The following is a 13220-nucleotide window of genomic DNA, read 5'->3' as shown; positions in this document are numbered from 1 at the left end:
ACGCCCCTTCCGGTAGGGCTCATGGGACCTATGAGATCGAAAAATATGAATGGGTGTCAATTAGGGATTATCACGCTGATACGTATTACTTCCGCTTTTGGTGATCATTGTGCACTGTGACATCCGGTGAATAACTCATCACTCTGGCGAAACGATGATGGAGGACCGGCAGTTCACTTTCACTACATCCCTGATAAATCTACCCAAAATCACGTTTTCTGACGTTCACAGACTCACTGAACAACATTCCATTACAGCCCGCTCCAAACTGGACAAGGGATACAGTTTATTTTTCGAGAAATATGTCTACGACTACGAAGGTGAGTGTCTAGCTTACGCTAGGTAGGTTGGCATGTTAACGTCAGTTTGGCGTCAGCTCAGACATTTCATTTTATTATTCTGATGTTAGCGTTTGTCAGTGTCAACTACCTAACGGCAACATACAAGGGTCCCTTTGCTAGAATGAACAATCCACAGTACATGCATTAATCATGGTTTTTTCTACCAGTGTCCAACATCATTGATAGGGAGGTGGCTGTCAGGTCTAGGTGTTACAGGTCGATGAAGAAGCGAGAACAGCCCCACTATTTGAAGGTTATTTTAGGAAGCTAAGGAATAATGGCAAGAAGTTTAACCCCTTACACTCTTACTGGTTTACATCAAGTCAGTCACCAGCCATGTGCAAAAAATTGCTATACCTTTGTGACATATGTACAGTATGCAAATATCAATATCATGATAATGTAACTTTGCATTTAAATTCTTTAATATCCTGTTTGTCCAACATGTTAATGGTGTAAGGGTTTAACTACTCTACTGCGGTTGCAGATTTCCTAGAATTTTTGGTTCATTGCAATGCTCTTCCTTACATTTCTATATAAGTTGCAACAATCTGTTTATTTTAGTTTAACTTTATCAACTTAAATATTTGTAGATTGTTTTCCAAGCTGACGGCGCCAATCTTCAAGAAACCACATGCAGCTGTACAGCAGGCAAGGTTCTTTGCAACCATCTAGTGGCCTTGTTGTTCCAGAGTGCCCATTACAGCATGTTGCAGGTGAGGGCTGAGGTCTGGGATGATGTTCACATGGGCAGGTTGATTGGAGTGACACTGGTTCTAGAGGTCTGCCTTCGATTATTAACAAGCACATCCTCAATCCCGGTTTGCTCTTCTATCTCTTGTTCTGCAGGTGAGAGCTGTACCACCTCCTATGGCCTGCACAAGCTCTCTGCAAACATGGCATCGACCAAGGACTAAGGTAACATTGTAGCTGTGCGGAGCTGCACCGCATTGAATAGACTTCCAGGCTATTTTCAGCCGCGTCGTACCCCGCCCCGCGTGCCACGCTTCGCTCTGCGAGCAGTGTGTTACAAACATTACACACTGTTCGCAGAGCGAAGCGATGCAGCCGAAAAATAGACTGGAAGTCTATTTAAAGTGGTGCAGCGGATAGGGCTGCGCAGCTGTACGTCTGGCTACGTTGGTTAACATGGGAGTGAATTGGAAGCGGCGCCGCTCCACGTGGCTGCGGCGAGCAGTGGCTTTATACTACTACAAGTAAGATACTATTACAATCATGGCTACTTGTTGATATCATTCCCAGGGGATCCATGCAGAGCCGGTTCCAGACTTGGTGGTTAGGAGACCAAAGCCATCCCCCAGGAGTGTATGCAAATCAACTCTCTATCAAGCATACACAGGTGATGTTACTACTGTAACTAATATCATACTGTTGGCTGCTGTATAATACATAATTGTATCTTGCCACTTTAATACTCATAGATTATGTACCAAATATAACACTGCAGTGAGCTATTCTCCAGAAAGACTCTTGACATCAGAATTGAAAAACCAAAACAAGAGATGTGTGGATAATTTCACACTAACAGTTTTTCATTTTATGTTTCAGGATCCCTCCCTGACCTGCAAGTCTTGTCTCTTGGGGAAACACTGAAAAATATCAGGCCTCAACCACTGATATCCTCAGTGCTACATGGCTTGTCTGAAGTCTCCATGGTAGACTCCAGCTTCGGACCTGTGCCGCGGGGTTCACCCCTGTCCTACCAGTGTCCTCCTGTGGTCAAACTCAGAAATGATGTTCAACATCCAGATGCACCATCATTCCCTAAACTGCCTTTAGAGGGGTCAACGTGTCCCACTACTTTTCCAAAATTTGCCTCAAACTCCCAACAGTTTCTCCATTTGGACAGCTTAACTGTGACACATGAGATGGCAGCTGAGAGAGAGGAGCAGACACGTGAGCAGTCTGAGTGCCCATTATGGCAAGCTTTACGCAAGCCTAGAGTGACAGCTAGTAGGTTCTATGAGGTTAGCCATGTGAAAGGACCGTCTTCTGGTCAGACCCTGGCAGGGCGGATACTTAAGGGTGTACGCCAAACACCCGCAATGAAAAGGGGCCTTGATCGCGAGCCGCAGGTGCTGGAACAATATTCAAAACATTGCAATGTAAATGTCTCGCGCTGTGGATTTGTCATCCATCCCGATGCTCCTCACCTCGGGGCTAGCCCTGATGCGAGAGTATATGACCCAAGTGCCGTTCCGTGTTTTGGGCTGGCTGAAGTTAAATGCCCAGACATCTCTAACATTTCTGAGGCAGGACATGTTAAAATCGTGAATGGTCAGGCAAAACTGAAAAAGAATCACAAATACCACTGGCAGGTTCAAGGTCAATTGGCAATAACTGGATTGAGTTGGTGCGATTTTATAACCGACACTGAGGAAGACTTCACAGTCGAAAGAGTCTGGAGGGATGATGAATTTATAAAGGAGATGAAAAATAAGGTAGACCTGTACTTCTTTGGTACATATATGAATGTGTATTTTCAGCAGAAAGTGAAATGAACTGAAAGAATAAAAGGATTTAATTAATTCCCTTTCTCTGAGTACATAATTTACTACATTACATATTAACATTTTGAATACTTTCTGGATAGACTGACTGGACTTTAAAATTGATTATAGATGCAAGACTTCTCATTCAATTATATACAGAATTACAGCTCCGGGAAAAATGAAGGGACCACTCCAAATGTTCAGTGTCTCTCGTTTTAATATTTATTATGTTTGAGTAAACACTATTCTACAGGGATGTAGCCTTTTAAATCAAGGGGTCCCTGGAAGTTGGTCAACACGCAGCAGACGGTCCACAGCTGGTTGACTGTCCCAGACAAGGTGAGAGGGACAGTGCGATCCCAGATGCGGTACTCCTTGACTCGGCGTATTGCCCTTTCCACAAGGATTCGAAGTCGGGCGATTGCTTGCGTCTTCAGAGCATCCTCTTCGGTGAACTGCGCTGTGGTTAGAGAGATAAGTTAATTAGTATTATTTCACATTTGGGTCAGTTTTAATTTGAAATGTTCATTCCTTTCATGCCTACCTGTCATCTTGAAGGGTGGCATAATCAGCTTTGCCCCACGGTCAGCTAGCAGCTTCTCAATGGTGAAGCCCTTGTCTGCCATGCAGCCATCTCCTGGCTCCAGCAAATCCAGCAGTCCACAACGTTCGGTCAGCTCTCGGTCAGAGATGGAGCCGGTGAAGAGACTCGAAACAAAAGTAACAGCACTACACGGGGCAATTCCAATCAAGGCTTTAAAGGTTGTCGTGTTTTTGTAGGAGGAGAAAACCTCAGACTGGAGAGTGAGGGATGACGGATTCTGGCATCGCACCTCGGTGCAGTCGATGATTACCCGAACATCGGGACTGTACTGCACAAATTTGCGCGGCATGGTGTTCTTTACTTGCTGTTTGCTCATCCAGATGGGGAGGGAGCCAAGGAGCAGGTAAAGGTAGTTGGCCCACGTGATAACTACACGGGAGACAGTGGACACACTGACCTGAAACATGTCAGCCAGTACCTTCTCTTGCAGGCCTGCAGCAATCCGGCAGCAGAAAAGAAAAAACTCATCAAACAGTTGCAGTCTACGTGTTGGACTGGGAGAAATAGGTTCAAAGCTTTGTTGGTTCTTCTGAGCTTTTGACCAATACACTAACATGGAGGCAGATGGTCGAATAGCCTCCCAGAAGTGACAAAAAACCTCTCGTGATGTGAATCTTGTGTAAAATAAAATGTCCTTGTCTGAGACACAAAATCTTTGAAAGGGCACATGACCCACTTTCATCTGTGACAGCTCTCTTGTCAGCTCCTCTACCGTTTCCTCTAATTGCTGTATGCGTGCAGCAGCAGCATCCAGCGCACCTGTATGAGATGAGAAAAAAAATTAACACATCTGACCCAGATTTTGACTGTGACTTGCATATTGGAAATAGTTTGGACCTCTAAAGAAATTGCTTTTTATAGCTCAATATTGATTTTAAAATTTACTTTTTATAGCTCAATATTCACCTTTACAATTAAGTAAGATATAAAATGCAACATTTCAACTTGTAATGAAGCTTTTCACATTGTGGTATTGGTCAAATGCTGGGACATCAATAAGACTAAACATTTTGGGCCGAGTTCTGAAAAGTTGACCTGCCTCCTCGGTATAACCTACCAAGAGCCCATTCTGTGATTAAACCATTGGTAGCACATCCTGTCAGGGAGGTGGTGTAAGAACAGTATGGGGTACTAGTAGGCCAATATTTCAGAACACTAACAAACCTGGTTTAGGAGCAGAACCGTAATCATGGTCTGGCAGCACCACCGAAGCTGCAATCTCCGCCACCGGCTCTTCTTCACACGGCAGCGGTTGCTCCAGAGGAAGGGCTGGGTGAACTTCATGGCCTAAACGAGTTGAGGCTCTTTTATATACGGACTCCCTTCTTGGCAGTCCCCAGTTGTTCCACTGGAAACGGGAGGGTACAGACCCGATTTTTAGTCGCTTGACATCACCCCGTTTGGTTGCCATCCTTATCGCTGTAGCGTTGGTGTAGTCTGAATCACTGAAGTGCCGGCTACACACAAACGTGCTACCTAGTTTAATTTTAAAGTTTGGCCCTTCATCCCGGCGAACCGCTTGGATCCACTTCTTCCTGAGACTAGTATCAGTCGGGAATCCATGAAAATGTAAGTATGGTTGGCGTTGTTTGTTCGATGCACAAAGTGGTACAGAGCAGTGACATCTAGCTGTTGTTTGCGCCATCGTTGAACTTCGCCGGAAGTGTTCATGCACAACTAAGACAAATCCCGCCCCCGGAACCAGGAAGCGTGATAATCCCCTATGGAGAGAAAATAATTATTTTCTGGGCCCACTCTTTATATGCCCTGGATTACACATATGTTGTTTGTGGATTTAAATGATAATTTTTCATGTAAAGAAAACTAAAAATGTTCGTGAAGAAGTTTGATAATTTTAGGTTTTATGTGAGGCCGCTTTGTGAACTACAGCTCTGCGCTGCTCTCGACGCATATGATATACGGCACCACACCCGCCCTTGGAACTCGGCACAGAGATGGCGATCTCTCTGACCCACTTCACCGCTTTTTCCAAGGGGAGGATAAAAGCATCGAAAGAGATGAAAACCATTATAAGTCGGCGCACATGCAGAGTTTCAGTTATGCCGATGGGAAGATTGTCGGTCGTCTCAACGCCAGTCGCAGGGAGCGTGACGTCACATACGAGCCGTGTAGTCTTTCTCGTTGTGTTTTCTCTACAGCCTTTATCTGAACAATTGCACAAAAAACGGTCGAACTCTTTGCATGAAAAATTATCCTTTAAATCCACAAACAACATATGTGTAATCCAGGGCATATAAAGACCGGGACCAGAAAATAATTATTTTCTCTCCATTGACACCCATTCATATTTTTCGATCTCATAGGTCCCATGAGCCCTACCGGAAGGGGCGTGACTTCGCCACTCTATAAAGGATGGACCACGGACTGGCCGCCCATTCATTCCTATACAAACTGCTCAGTGGCGCAGGGTAACATACAGGAGCGATTTGCTTCCGCGTTATTGGGCCAAGACACGTGGCCTAGTCCGTGACGTACCGGATGCAGAAATATAGAACGCAGGCGTGCCCACCCCCCCACTCCGGTCCAACAACAATATAAAATGATACCGTAATGCACCTGTTCTTTGTCTTTGGATCTTTTGAATAAATGGATCAATACATGATGAATCACAATGATCGCAAGCAGAGGACCGTGAGAGTTATTGAGCAGCAGATGAACCAGTCCAAAAATCGGACACGTTAACGGAGCACTGAACTAGGCCCTCTCGGATGCCATTTGTTTCACTACGACTCCTTTCAGCTGCACACCCCTTCCCCAGCGAGATAACGGCTACTAAAACGCTTGAGGTGGCGTTTTGAAAAGAAAAAACATAATTTTTTTTAGGACATGGCATGAAGGAAATTATGAGCCTTTGATTGATATCCAGACATTTTTTGCGGAGACACATTCCTGTTCCCCACTTGTATTGGAGTGAACGGACATATCTACTTCTGGGTCCCATGATTTGAGGGACCCCTCGCAGCCCGCTTAAACAGCTGCAATACCAGGCTTGGCCGCTGAGCACTGGTGGATTGCGGAAGTATGCAGTGTTCCTGGGGGCTTGTGCCCGCTTGTGCCCTGCGCCACTGAGCAGTTTACATAGGAATGAATCATGGACATAATAAAGGATGGACCACAGACTGGAAAATGGCCGCCCATTCATTCCTATACAAACTGCTCAGTGGCGCAGGGTAACATACAGGAGCGATTTGCTTCCGCGTTATGGGGCCAAGACACGTGACCTAGTCCGTGACGTACCGGATGCAGAGATCTTCTTCTTCTTCTAGTTTAGTGGAGGATCATAGTTTTTCCCCATATACCGCCACCTACTGGACTACTACACAGGAGTTTGTGACAAGGACGTTGGCAAATGATAAAGTTGAAATCATAAAAATAAATTCAAAGAAAAAACCAAACTAACGAAACAAAATAAACAAAATAAAACAAACTAACAAAAGAAATGAATAAATAAAAATAAAAAATAAAAAATGTATATACTTAAGGTTAAATTCTTCTAATTAGGTTAGTATCTTTTAGCTAATTTATCAGCAATTTCATTGCCATATATTCCATGGTGGGCTGGAATCCAACAGAACTGAATAACTAAACCAAGGCTTATAATATTTAAAAGAAGATGCTTTACCTCTCACCAAATCTTCACGTATTGAATTATTACCATTTTTTTAAAAAGCATTTCACAGTCTTTTGAAGCGATAATCCAGAGTGGGTGAAACTGACACTTTTAGGACCAATGCCTTCAGCCTTCTCCACTCTGAATTGTAATTTCAACAGTTTTCAATACTGTAAAATATAATCCAGGTCCTTAATCTTTATTCGATGATGCTCTTCTCTGCGTATTTGATAAATCAGTAATTATAACTTTTTTGGTAATCATATGGTTTATCACACTGTTCATTCATTTCACTGTTCTTCCTCTCATTCCTTTCCTTACTTCTTCTTTGGCTACCTGTCTTTGTTTCCCCTTCCACTCTTCTGCCCCAGCCAAACAGCCCAAAAAAGTGTTTTGTTAAAATTTGGGGTGGGGGGTCTTGTAATAAAAGCTTTTTTTATTGTAACACTTGGTTCAAATCCTATTTCTTACACATGCAGCCATTTGGACACCATTCTATGATAGCTGATAACCAAGGTACACACTGTAATACTATAATTAAGAGGACATACAGGCAGTTCAAATAAAAAGAGAGAACTTTATTGATCTGGAAACTTCATAAATATGTAAGATTGCTCCATATAATACCATAGTAACATAGTAAACGTATGTAGGCCTAAACAATTCAGTTCAATGTTATTGCTTAAGAAACAGATTCCTTCCAACTAACTATTTACGAAAAATGCAATCAATAATCTATATAAAAGTAAATGTTTACATATCGACCAGCAACGAAGTTGGAGTAGCCTACCCAAATAATGAATTGTAATCCACCAACATTGTCAACTGTCATACATAGCTAAGCATAACCCTGTCATACATAGCTAAACAAGCAAATGAAAATGAAATACCTACCAACGCAACTGAAATGTTAATATTAGACAATTAACAATATTATGAAAATTACGCAGGTCTCCCATAATCATTCAGGTAATCAATACGTCCGTGCCTGTTACAGCTATTTCAATGATATGTGTGTTATATATCCGTGTTCAACGCCATTCATGTTAAGTAAAAGGACAAATCTCAGACTTTGGAAGTTAATGGAGTTAATGGAAGTTTATTCGGAATTTAATTTAATTCGGAAGTTAATGGAGCCGTGCACTTCAAAATAGGTCCATAGCAAGGAGCTGTCACACTAAATTTGTACCGGGGGCGAAATTTGTACCGGGCGCGTCATCATTACGTAATCCATTACAAACCTGCCCTGCAACAGATGATCGCGTCGTCCGTTGCCGGGAAGGTTTCAAAAAACATTCGCGCTCATGTTGCCAAAGACAAAATAACATAATACAGTTAACGGATCGCTAAATAATGTAATGTTTTGTGTGTTCCTTAATAAACAGACAATGTATCTTGCGCCTTGTCACATTCTTAACCCGGAACAGACATCCACATGCAGCGCGCCAATCCAACTGCGCATGCTCCGTGTGACGGTCTAATAACTGATGTTGATATCATTACAGATAACACTTGTTTTTACTTTATATTTGTATTGTATTTAATTGTTTAATCAAATTTAGCAAGTAAACTGAGTGTTTAAAGCAGGTCAAGGACGAAATAGCACAATACAGATAACGGATCGCTAGATAGAAGGTTCGCGAATGTTCACGTCATTCGACGCGATCGTCCGTTGCCAGGCAACGGACGACGCGATCATCTGTTGCCAGGCAGATTTGGACTGGATTACGTATTGATTACGCGCCCGGTACAAATTTTGCCCCCGGTACAAATTTAGTGTGACAGAGCCGTTTGTTTCAGTACGACTCCTTTCAGCTGCCCACCCAACATAAACTGCTAATAAAACGCTTGAGGAGGCGTTTTGAAAAGAATGGCTAACATAATGGCTAACATAACTAAGCATAAGTGGACGACGTAAGTGATTTATGGTCAGAATCCCTATAATCATCGTGTTGAATAGTGGTGCCGAGATGATGCCTCATGAACCACCAAAGTGGTTTGTGCTCGAAGCTTCAAATGAGTACGCTAGGGACATCTAGTGGTGAATGAAATTATGACAACCCAACCCAAAATTTGATTTTTGCTTCGTGTGCCGATACAACATTAAATCATTTGAGAATTGAAGTAATTTCAGTGATACATGTGTGTGAGGGTGCCATTCATAAAATGGCACAGAGCTCATGCTAGAAAATAAATCATTTGGCAAAAGTGTGTCTCAGCAGACGCTTTTATCCAAAGCGACTTACATCGGTAAATACACACATTGACACCCTGACGTCAGAGTCAACCATGCAAGGCGACAGTCAGCTGTCAAGAGCAAAGTGACAGGGACACAACAACACTAAGCTAGGAGGAGCTGGGGAATGAACTAGCACCCTACCGGTTACAAGTCAACTGCTCTACCTCCTGAGCTAAGCCGACCCACACTGCATGATAACTGAGAAGGAGTGATTGATTTAATAGCCATTAAAGTCGAAATCTCCCGCCAATACTGAACCCATATTTCGAAGCAGTAGCCCGAGGCGAAGCCTCGAACGTCACACCCTACGTCATTTCGCCAACGTGAATCCTACTCGAAGCGGAGCTTCGCTGGGGGAGGAGCCGACATACTCGACACACGCCCCGATGCCTCGACGCAAAACGTAACCTCTAGTGTTGACTAGTCGGCGCCAACGTTAATAAGTAACTCTTATTAACTCAGCAAAGGGATGTTAGCCGTCGACATTTTCCCCAGATGTTCTAATTATGTTTCATTGTTAGACGTTTGATCTGGACTCAAGCTGTAGGCCTACCAGTCAGATGATTAACTCAGTGGAGGAGGTGAGACACCATATCAATACTTTAAACATCTGTTCATGCAACATTGGTGAGTTAATCACCATTAAATACGATCAGATAAGACCAATGTGTTCATGAAAGGGCCCCTCCATGGAGAGAATGGCAATTTAGGAGAACAATATTACTTTATTTATGCAAAATATGTGGGATTTACAACAGTTAATTGGCTGCTCTATAGCAACTGTTGACTTTGATAGATTCAGTATTACCTAGAATGTGTTACGGTTGTAGTTAAGGTTGTTTATCTACTATCATGTTCTTCAAGGAAAGAGGGGTCGAATCCAAAGGAATAGCTTTAAAGATACTTTATTTGTATAAAGTATTTTCGGTATGGTAAACTGATGCTCTGAAGTTAAGAGAGATTGAAGATGTGCCTTAGCACGTGCGAGAGTGTTCTCCTAGCTGGTCTAAGACTTTAGCCCACGAATGTCCTAGCGCTGCCTGGAGAGTTCCACCTGTCTCCACGATGTGGAGGCTTTCTTATCGACTCGGAGGACCGGAAGACTTGCAGAAAACCGGTGGGACGTAATCCTCGGTTTTCCTCGCTTGGTCTGTGGTGCTGCCCTCTGTGGATAAAGTATCTATTGCAGCCTTCAGTAAGGCTCCCCTTGTGGCTATGTATGGTATTTACGGCTAATATGTTTGGTCTTCATTAGGTCTATGTGTGGGTAGCTTAGATTCTTAAAATACGTAACAGTCCCTCCTTGGTCATCTCAGATGACCATACAATAATATTTTAAACCATAAAAACCATTTACCACACCGAAAACATAGTCAAATTAGGATCAACACCATCTACCGTTGTGGAAAACTCTTGAATAGAGGGAAAAACCACAACGGGCTCATAATACTGAAATGGCATCCACCTTGTGGGTCTCATTGGGAATACAGGTCATTATTTAACAATACAACAATGAACATAAATCTTGTTATCATACAATCACATGGCCAAATATCACACAAACAAAACTATTCATAGAAATCCTGAGCTAATACTTTTGGTTATGTGCTACAAGGCCATACAATTTTCATCATGTGTAAAAGTAAAGTAAAAATTGGTAGACATAATACAATTTTAAAATTTCAAAATAATTGATAAGCTATCATGGATTTGGGGGGTTCAGGTGATCTTCGTGTATTGGTGCGCCGGTTCATGTGGGTGGTTTGGGCATAGATTTGGGGGGTTCAGGTGATCTTCGTGTTTTGGTGCGCCGGTTCATGTGGGTGGTTTTGGGCTTGTTATTATTGCAGTCATTGTTTTTTCTGTCGCCGTCTGGCCTGTAATTCATGAACCCAAGACTCGTCCCTCCTTGTCAAGGGCTCAACTCAGAGAGGTTACTCCTACATCATGGGAGCCTTCAAACAGGTTCTCCGTCGTCGTCGTGTCAGTAACAGGTGGCCTGTAAAACAATCGCCTCAAGGAAGATCAACTGTACCATTATTAATGCAGCGATTCAGAAATAACGAGTTGTACTCACAACCAAACAATACTATATAATAACAAGCACAACTCGTCTTGGTGGTTCAATAATTAATTATTCAAGTAAATCCAGGATATTGATTATCTTAGACACAGGTGCTACAAATGGTGGCATTTTATTCTATATATTGTAATTGGATAGGTTCAGGCTCCTCAGGTGGTATCTCATTCAAGTTCAACGGATTATATCTGATTCCTACGTAAGCATGAATAGTCACCTGGCACTTTTGTGGCGCCCAATGCTGTGGTGATCAGCCGATTCAGTAGCCCTCGTGCGCAGGGAATACAACAGCAGCCGACAACAATTAACACGGCTACTGCCATTATTCCCGCGATGAGTACTGACTGGATCATACCTCTCCACCTTACCAAACAGGTTCTCCATCCATCCAGCTATTGGGTCACCAATACCGGAGTTCTCGGCCAACTCCAACTTGAGGGATTGCAGTCCAGCCAATGCCCTGGCCACGGACCCATCTGGTGCTGTGTTATTGGGGATAAATGTACAACATGTTGTCCCTATCATCCCGCACACCCCTCCTCGTTCTGCTAATAACATATCTAAAGCTAGCCTATTCTGATAGGTCATCCGGGAGGTGGCATCCAATTGTTCGGACAGTCCTTTGACTGCCTCTTCTGTAAAATTAACAAACCGTTGTTGATTATAGTATATGTAATTTATCCAGTCAACATTTTTATTAATAGTAGACCACCAAAATAGAACTGATTCAAATCCTGCCGCTACCTGATTCCGGGCTTTATGTTCGTTGGGGACCCCTCGTGGTACTCCTATTGCGTCTATGTATATGTTTTTATCAAAACTACCCGGGACTGGTGCATACTCTCGTTTCCGACGGGTCAAGTCCGGGAGACCACCGTTGCTGGATAATGTGAGATCCATCACCGTCTTGCTATCGGGTAAAATGTAGATGGGCATTATTAACTGTATGATTGCGCATGTTCCTGAGAATTCAAAGGGGAGAACTCCCCTGAGGATCAGACCTCCACAGAACCACCATATATCACTACGGGCACGGGTCATATTGGACAACAATTTTATCTCTCTAGTGGTGTTACAAGAGTCAAGAGGAAATGATCCCACCTTTCTCCCTGTTCCCCTTCCTGTGATACAATGATAGTCCGGAGTTAAATTAACTTCAAATCTTGGGGGTAAAGATCTAATCGGGGTCTGAGGATACATGTTATTTAGTCTGGATTTTATTGCAATTGTGCACCCTGGGATGTGGCCGTCCACGAATAATTCCAATAGACAAACAAAACCTTGCGGTGAATTATGCGGGGTGATTCTAGCGGGGGCTGTGGTCAAGGAGGGGCGGCCGGCGGCACAGATAATGCAGTTGGTCTTGCCCTGGGCCCGGGCCGTGTAGTTCATCCATTTTAACCACATGTTCTGATCAAGCTCACCCGTCTTTACCTCCCAATATTCTTCGTGCGTCCCTCCATTTGGGTGCACTACCGGGGGTGGTGAGAGATGAGGCGCTCCTAAGGAATCATACGTCCCTCTAGATGGAAATTTATTGGGACCGCATGCAACTCCTGATAGATGGATAACTACCTTTAGGTCCTCCCCATAAGTATCCGCCCTTAACGTTAGAAAAACCAGGCCTTTGTCTGTCTTATGAGATCTGTTTTCGGGAATGAGTAAATCTGCCCTTAACTTTATGAATATTGACTCTCCCTTGACTGCTAGACCATTATTGCTCCAGACTTCTTTATAGCCATATAATCTTCTGGTAAGGGAGATTCCCTTTTGGATTTCCTTGTAGTTGGACCTCAGGGGATAATAGCCCTC

The 13220-nt window shown here is 43.3% G+C and overlaps 2 protein-coding genes across 3 annotated transcripts; one reads left to right on the top strand and one right to left on the bottom strand.

Annotated features, from left to right (window-relative positions):
* Nucleotides 1–9: 9 nt before the first annotated feature.
* Nucleotides 10–3300, top strand: LOC130378926 (uncharacterized). 2 transcript variants are annotated; one of them, XM_056585517.1, is made up of 6 exons: nt 10–320; nt 509–594; nt 935–1057; nt 1191–1259; nt 1605–1701; nt 1911–3300. In XM_056585517.1, exons 1-6 carry the CDS (start codon nt 155–157, stop codon nt 2861–2863), a joined length of 1494 nt encoding a protein of 497 aa, XP_056441492.1. In that variant the 5' UTR covers nt 10–154; the 3' UTR covers nt 2864–3300. The 2 variants fall into 2 exon arrangements, with proteins under 2 accessions (XP_056441492.1, XP_056441493.1); XM_056585518.1 differs by lacking the exon at nt 509–594 and having other exon boundaries at nt 12–320; nt 1911–3298.
* On the bottom strand, nt 2970–5235 carry LOC130378925 (uncharacterized). Its single transcript, XM_056585515.1, has 3 exons — nt 4623–5235; nt 3399–4217; nt 2970–3314 (listed from the first exon to the last, which is right to left on the bottom strand). Exons 1-3 carry the CDS (start codon nt 5101–5103, stop codon nt 3097–3099), a joined length of 1518 nt encoding a protein of 505 aa, XP_056441490.1. The 5' UTR covers nt 5104–5235; the 3' UTR covers nt 2970–3096.
* Nucleotides 5236–13220: the final 7985 nt, after the last annotated feature.

This window comes from Gadus chalcogrammus, unplaced genomic scaffold (assembly GCF_026213295.1).
Source record: "Gadus chalcogrammus isolate NIFS_2021 unplaced genomic scaffold, NIFS_Gcha_1.0 GACHA118, whole genome shotgun sequence".
NCBI lineage: Eukaryota > Metazoa > Chordata > Actinopteri > Gadiformes > Gadidae > Gadus > Gadus chalcogrammus.
This window is presented reverse-complemented; position numbering and strand designations above follow the sequence as displayed.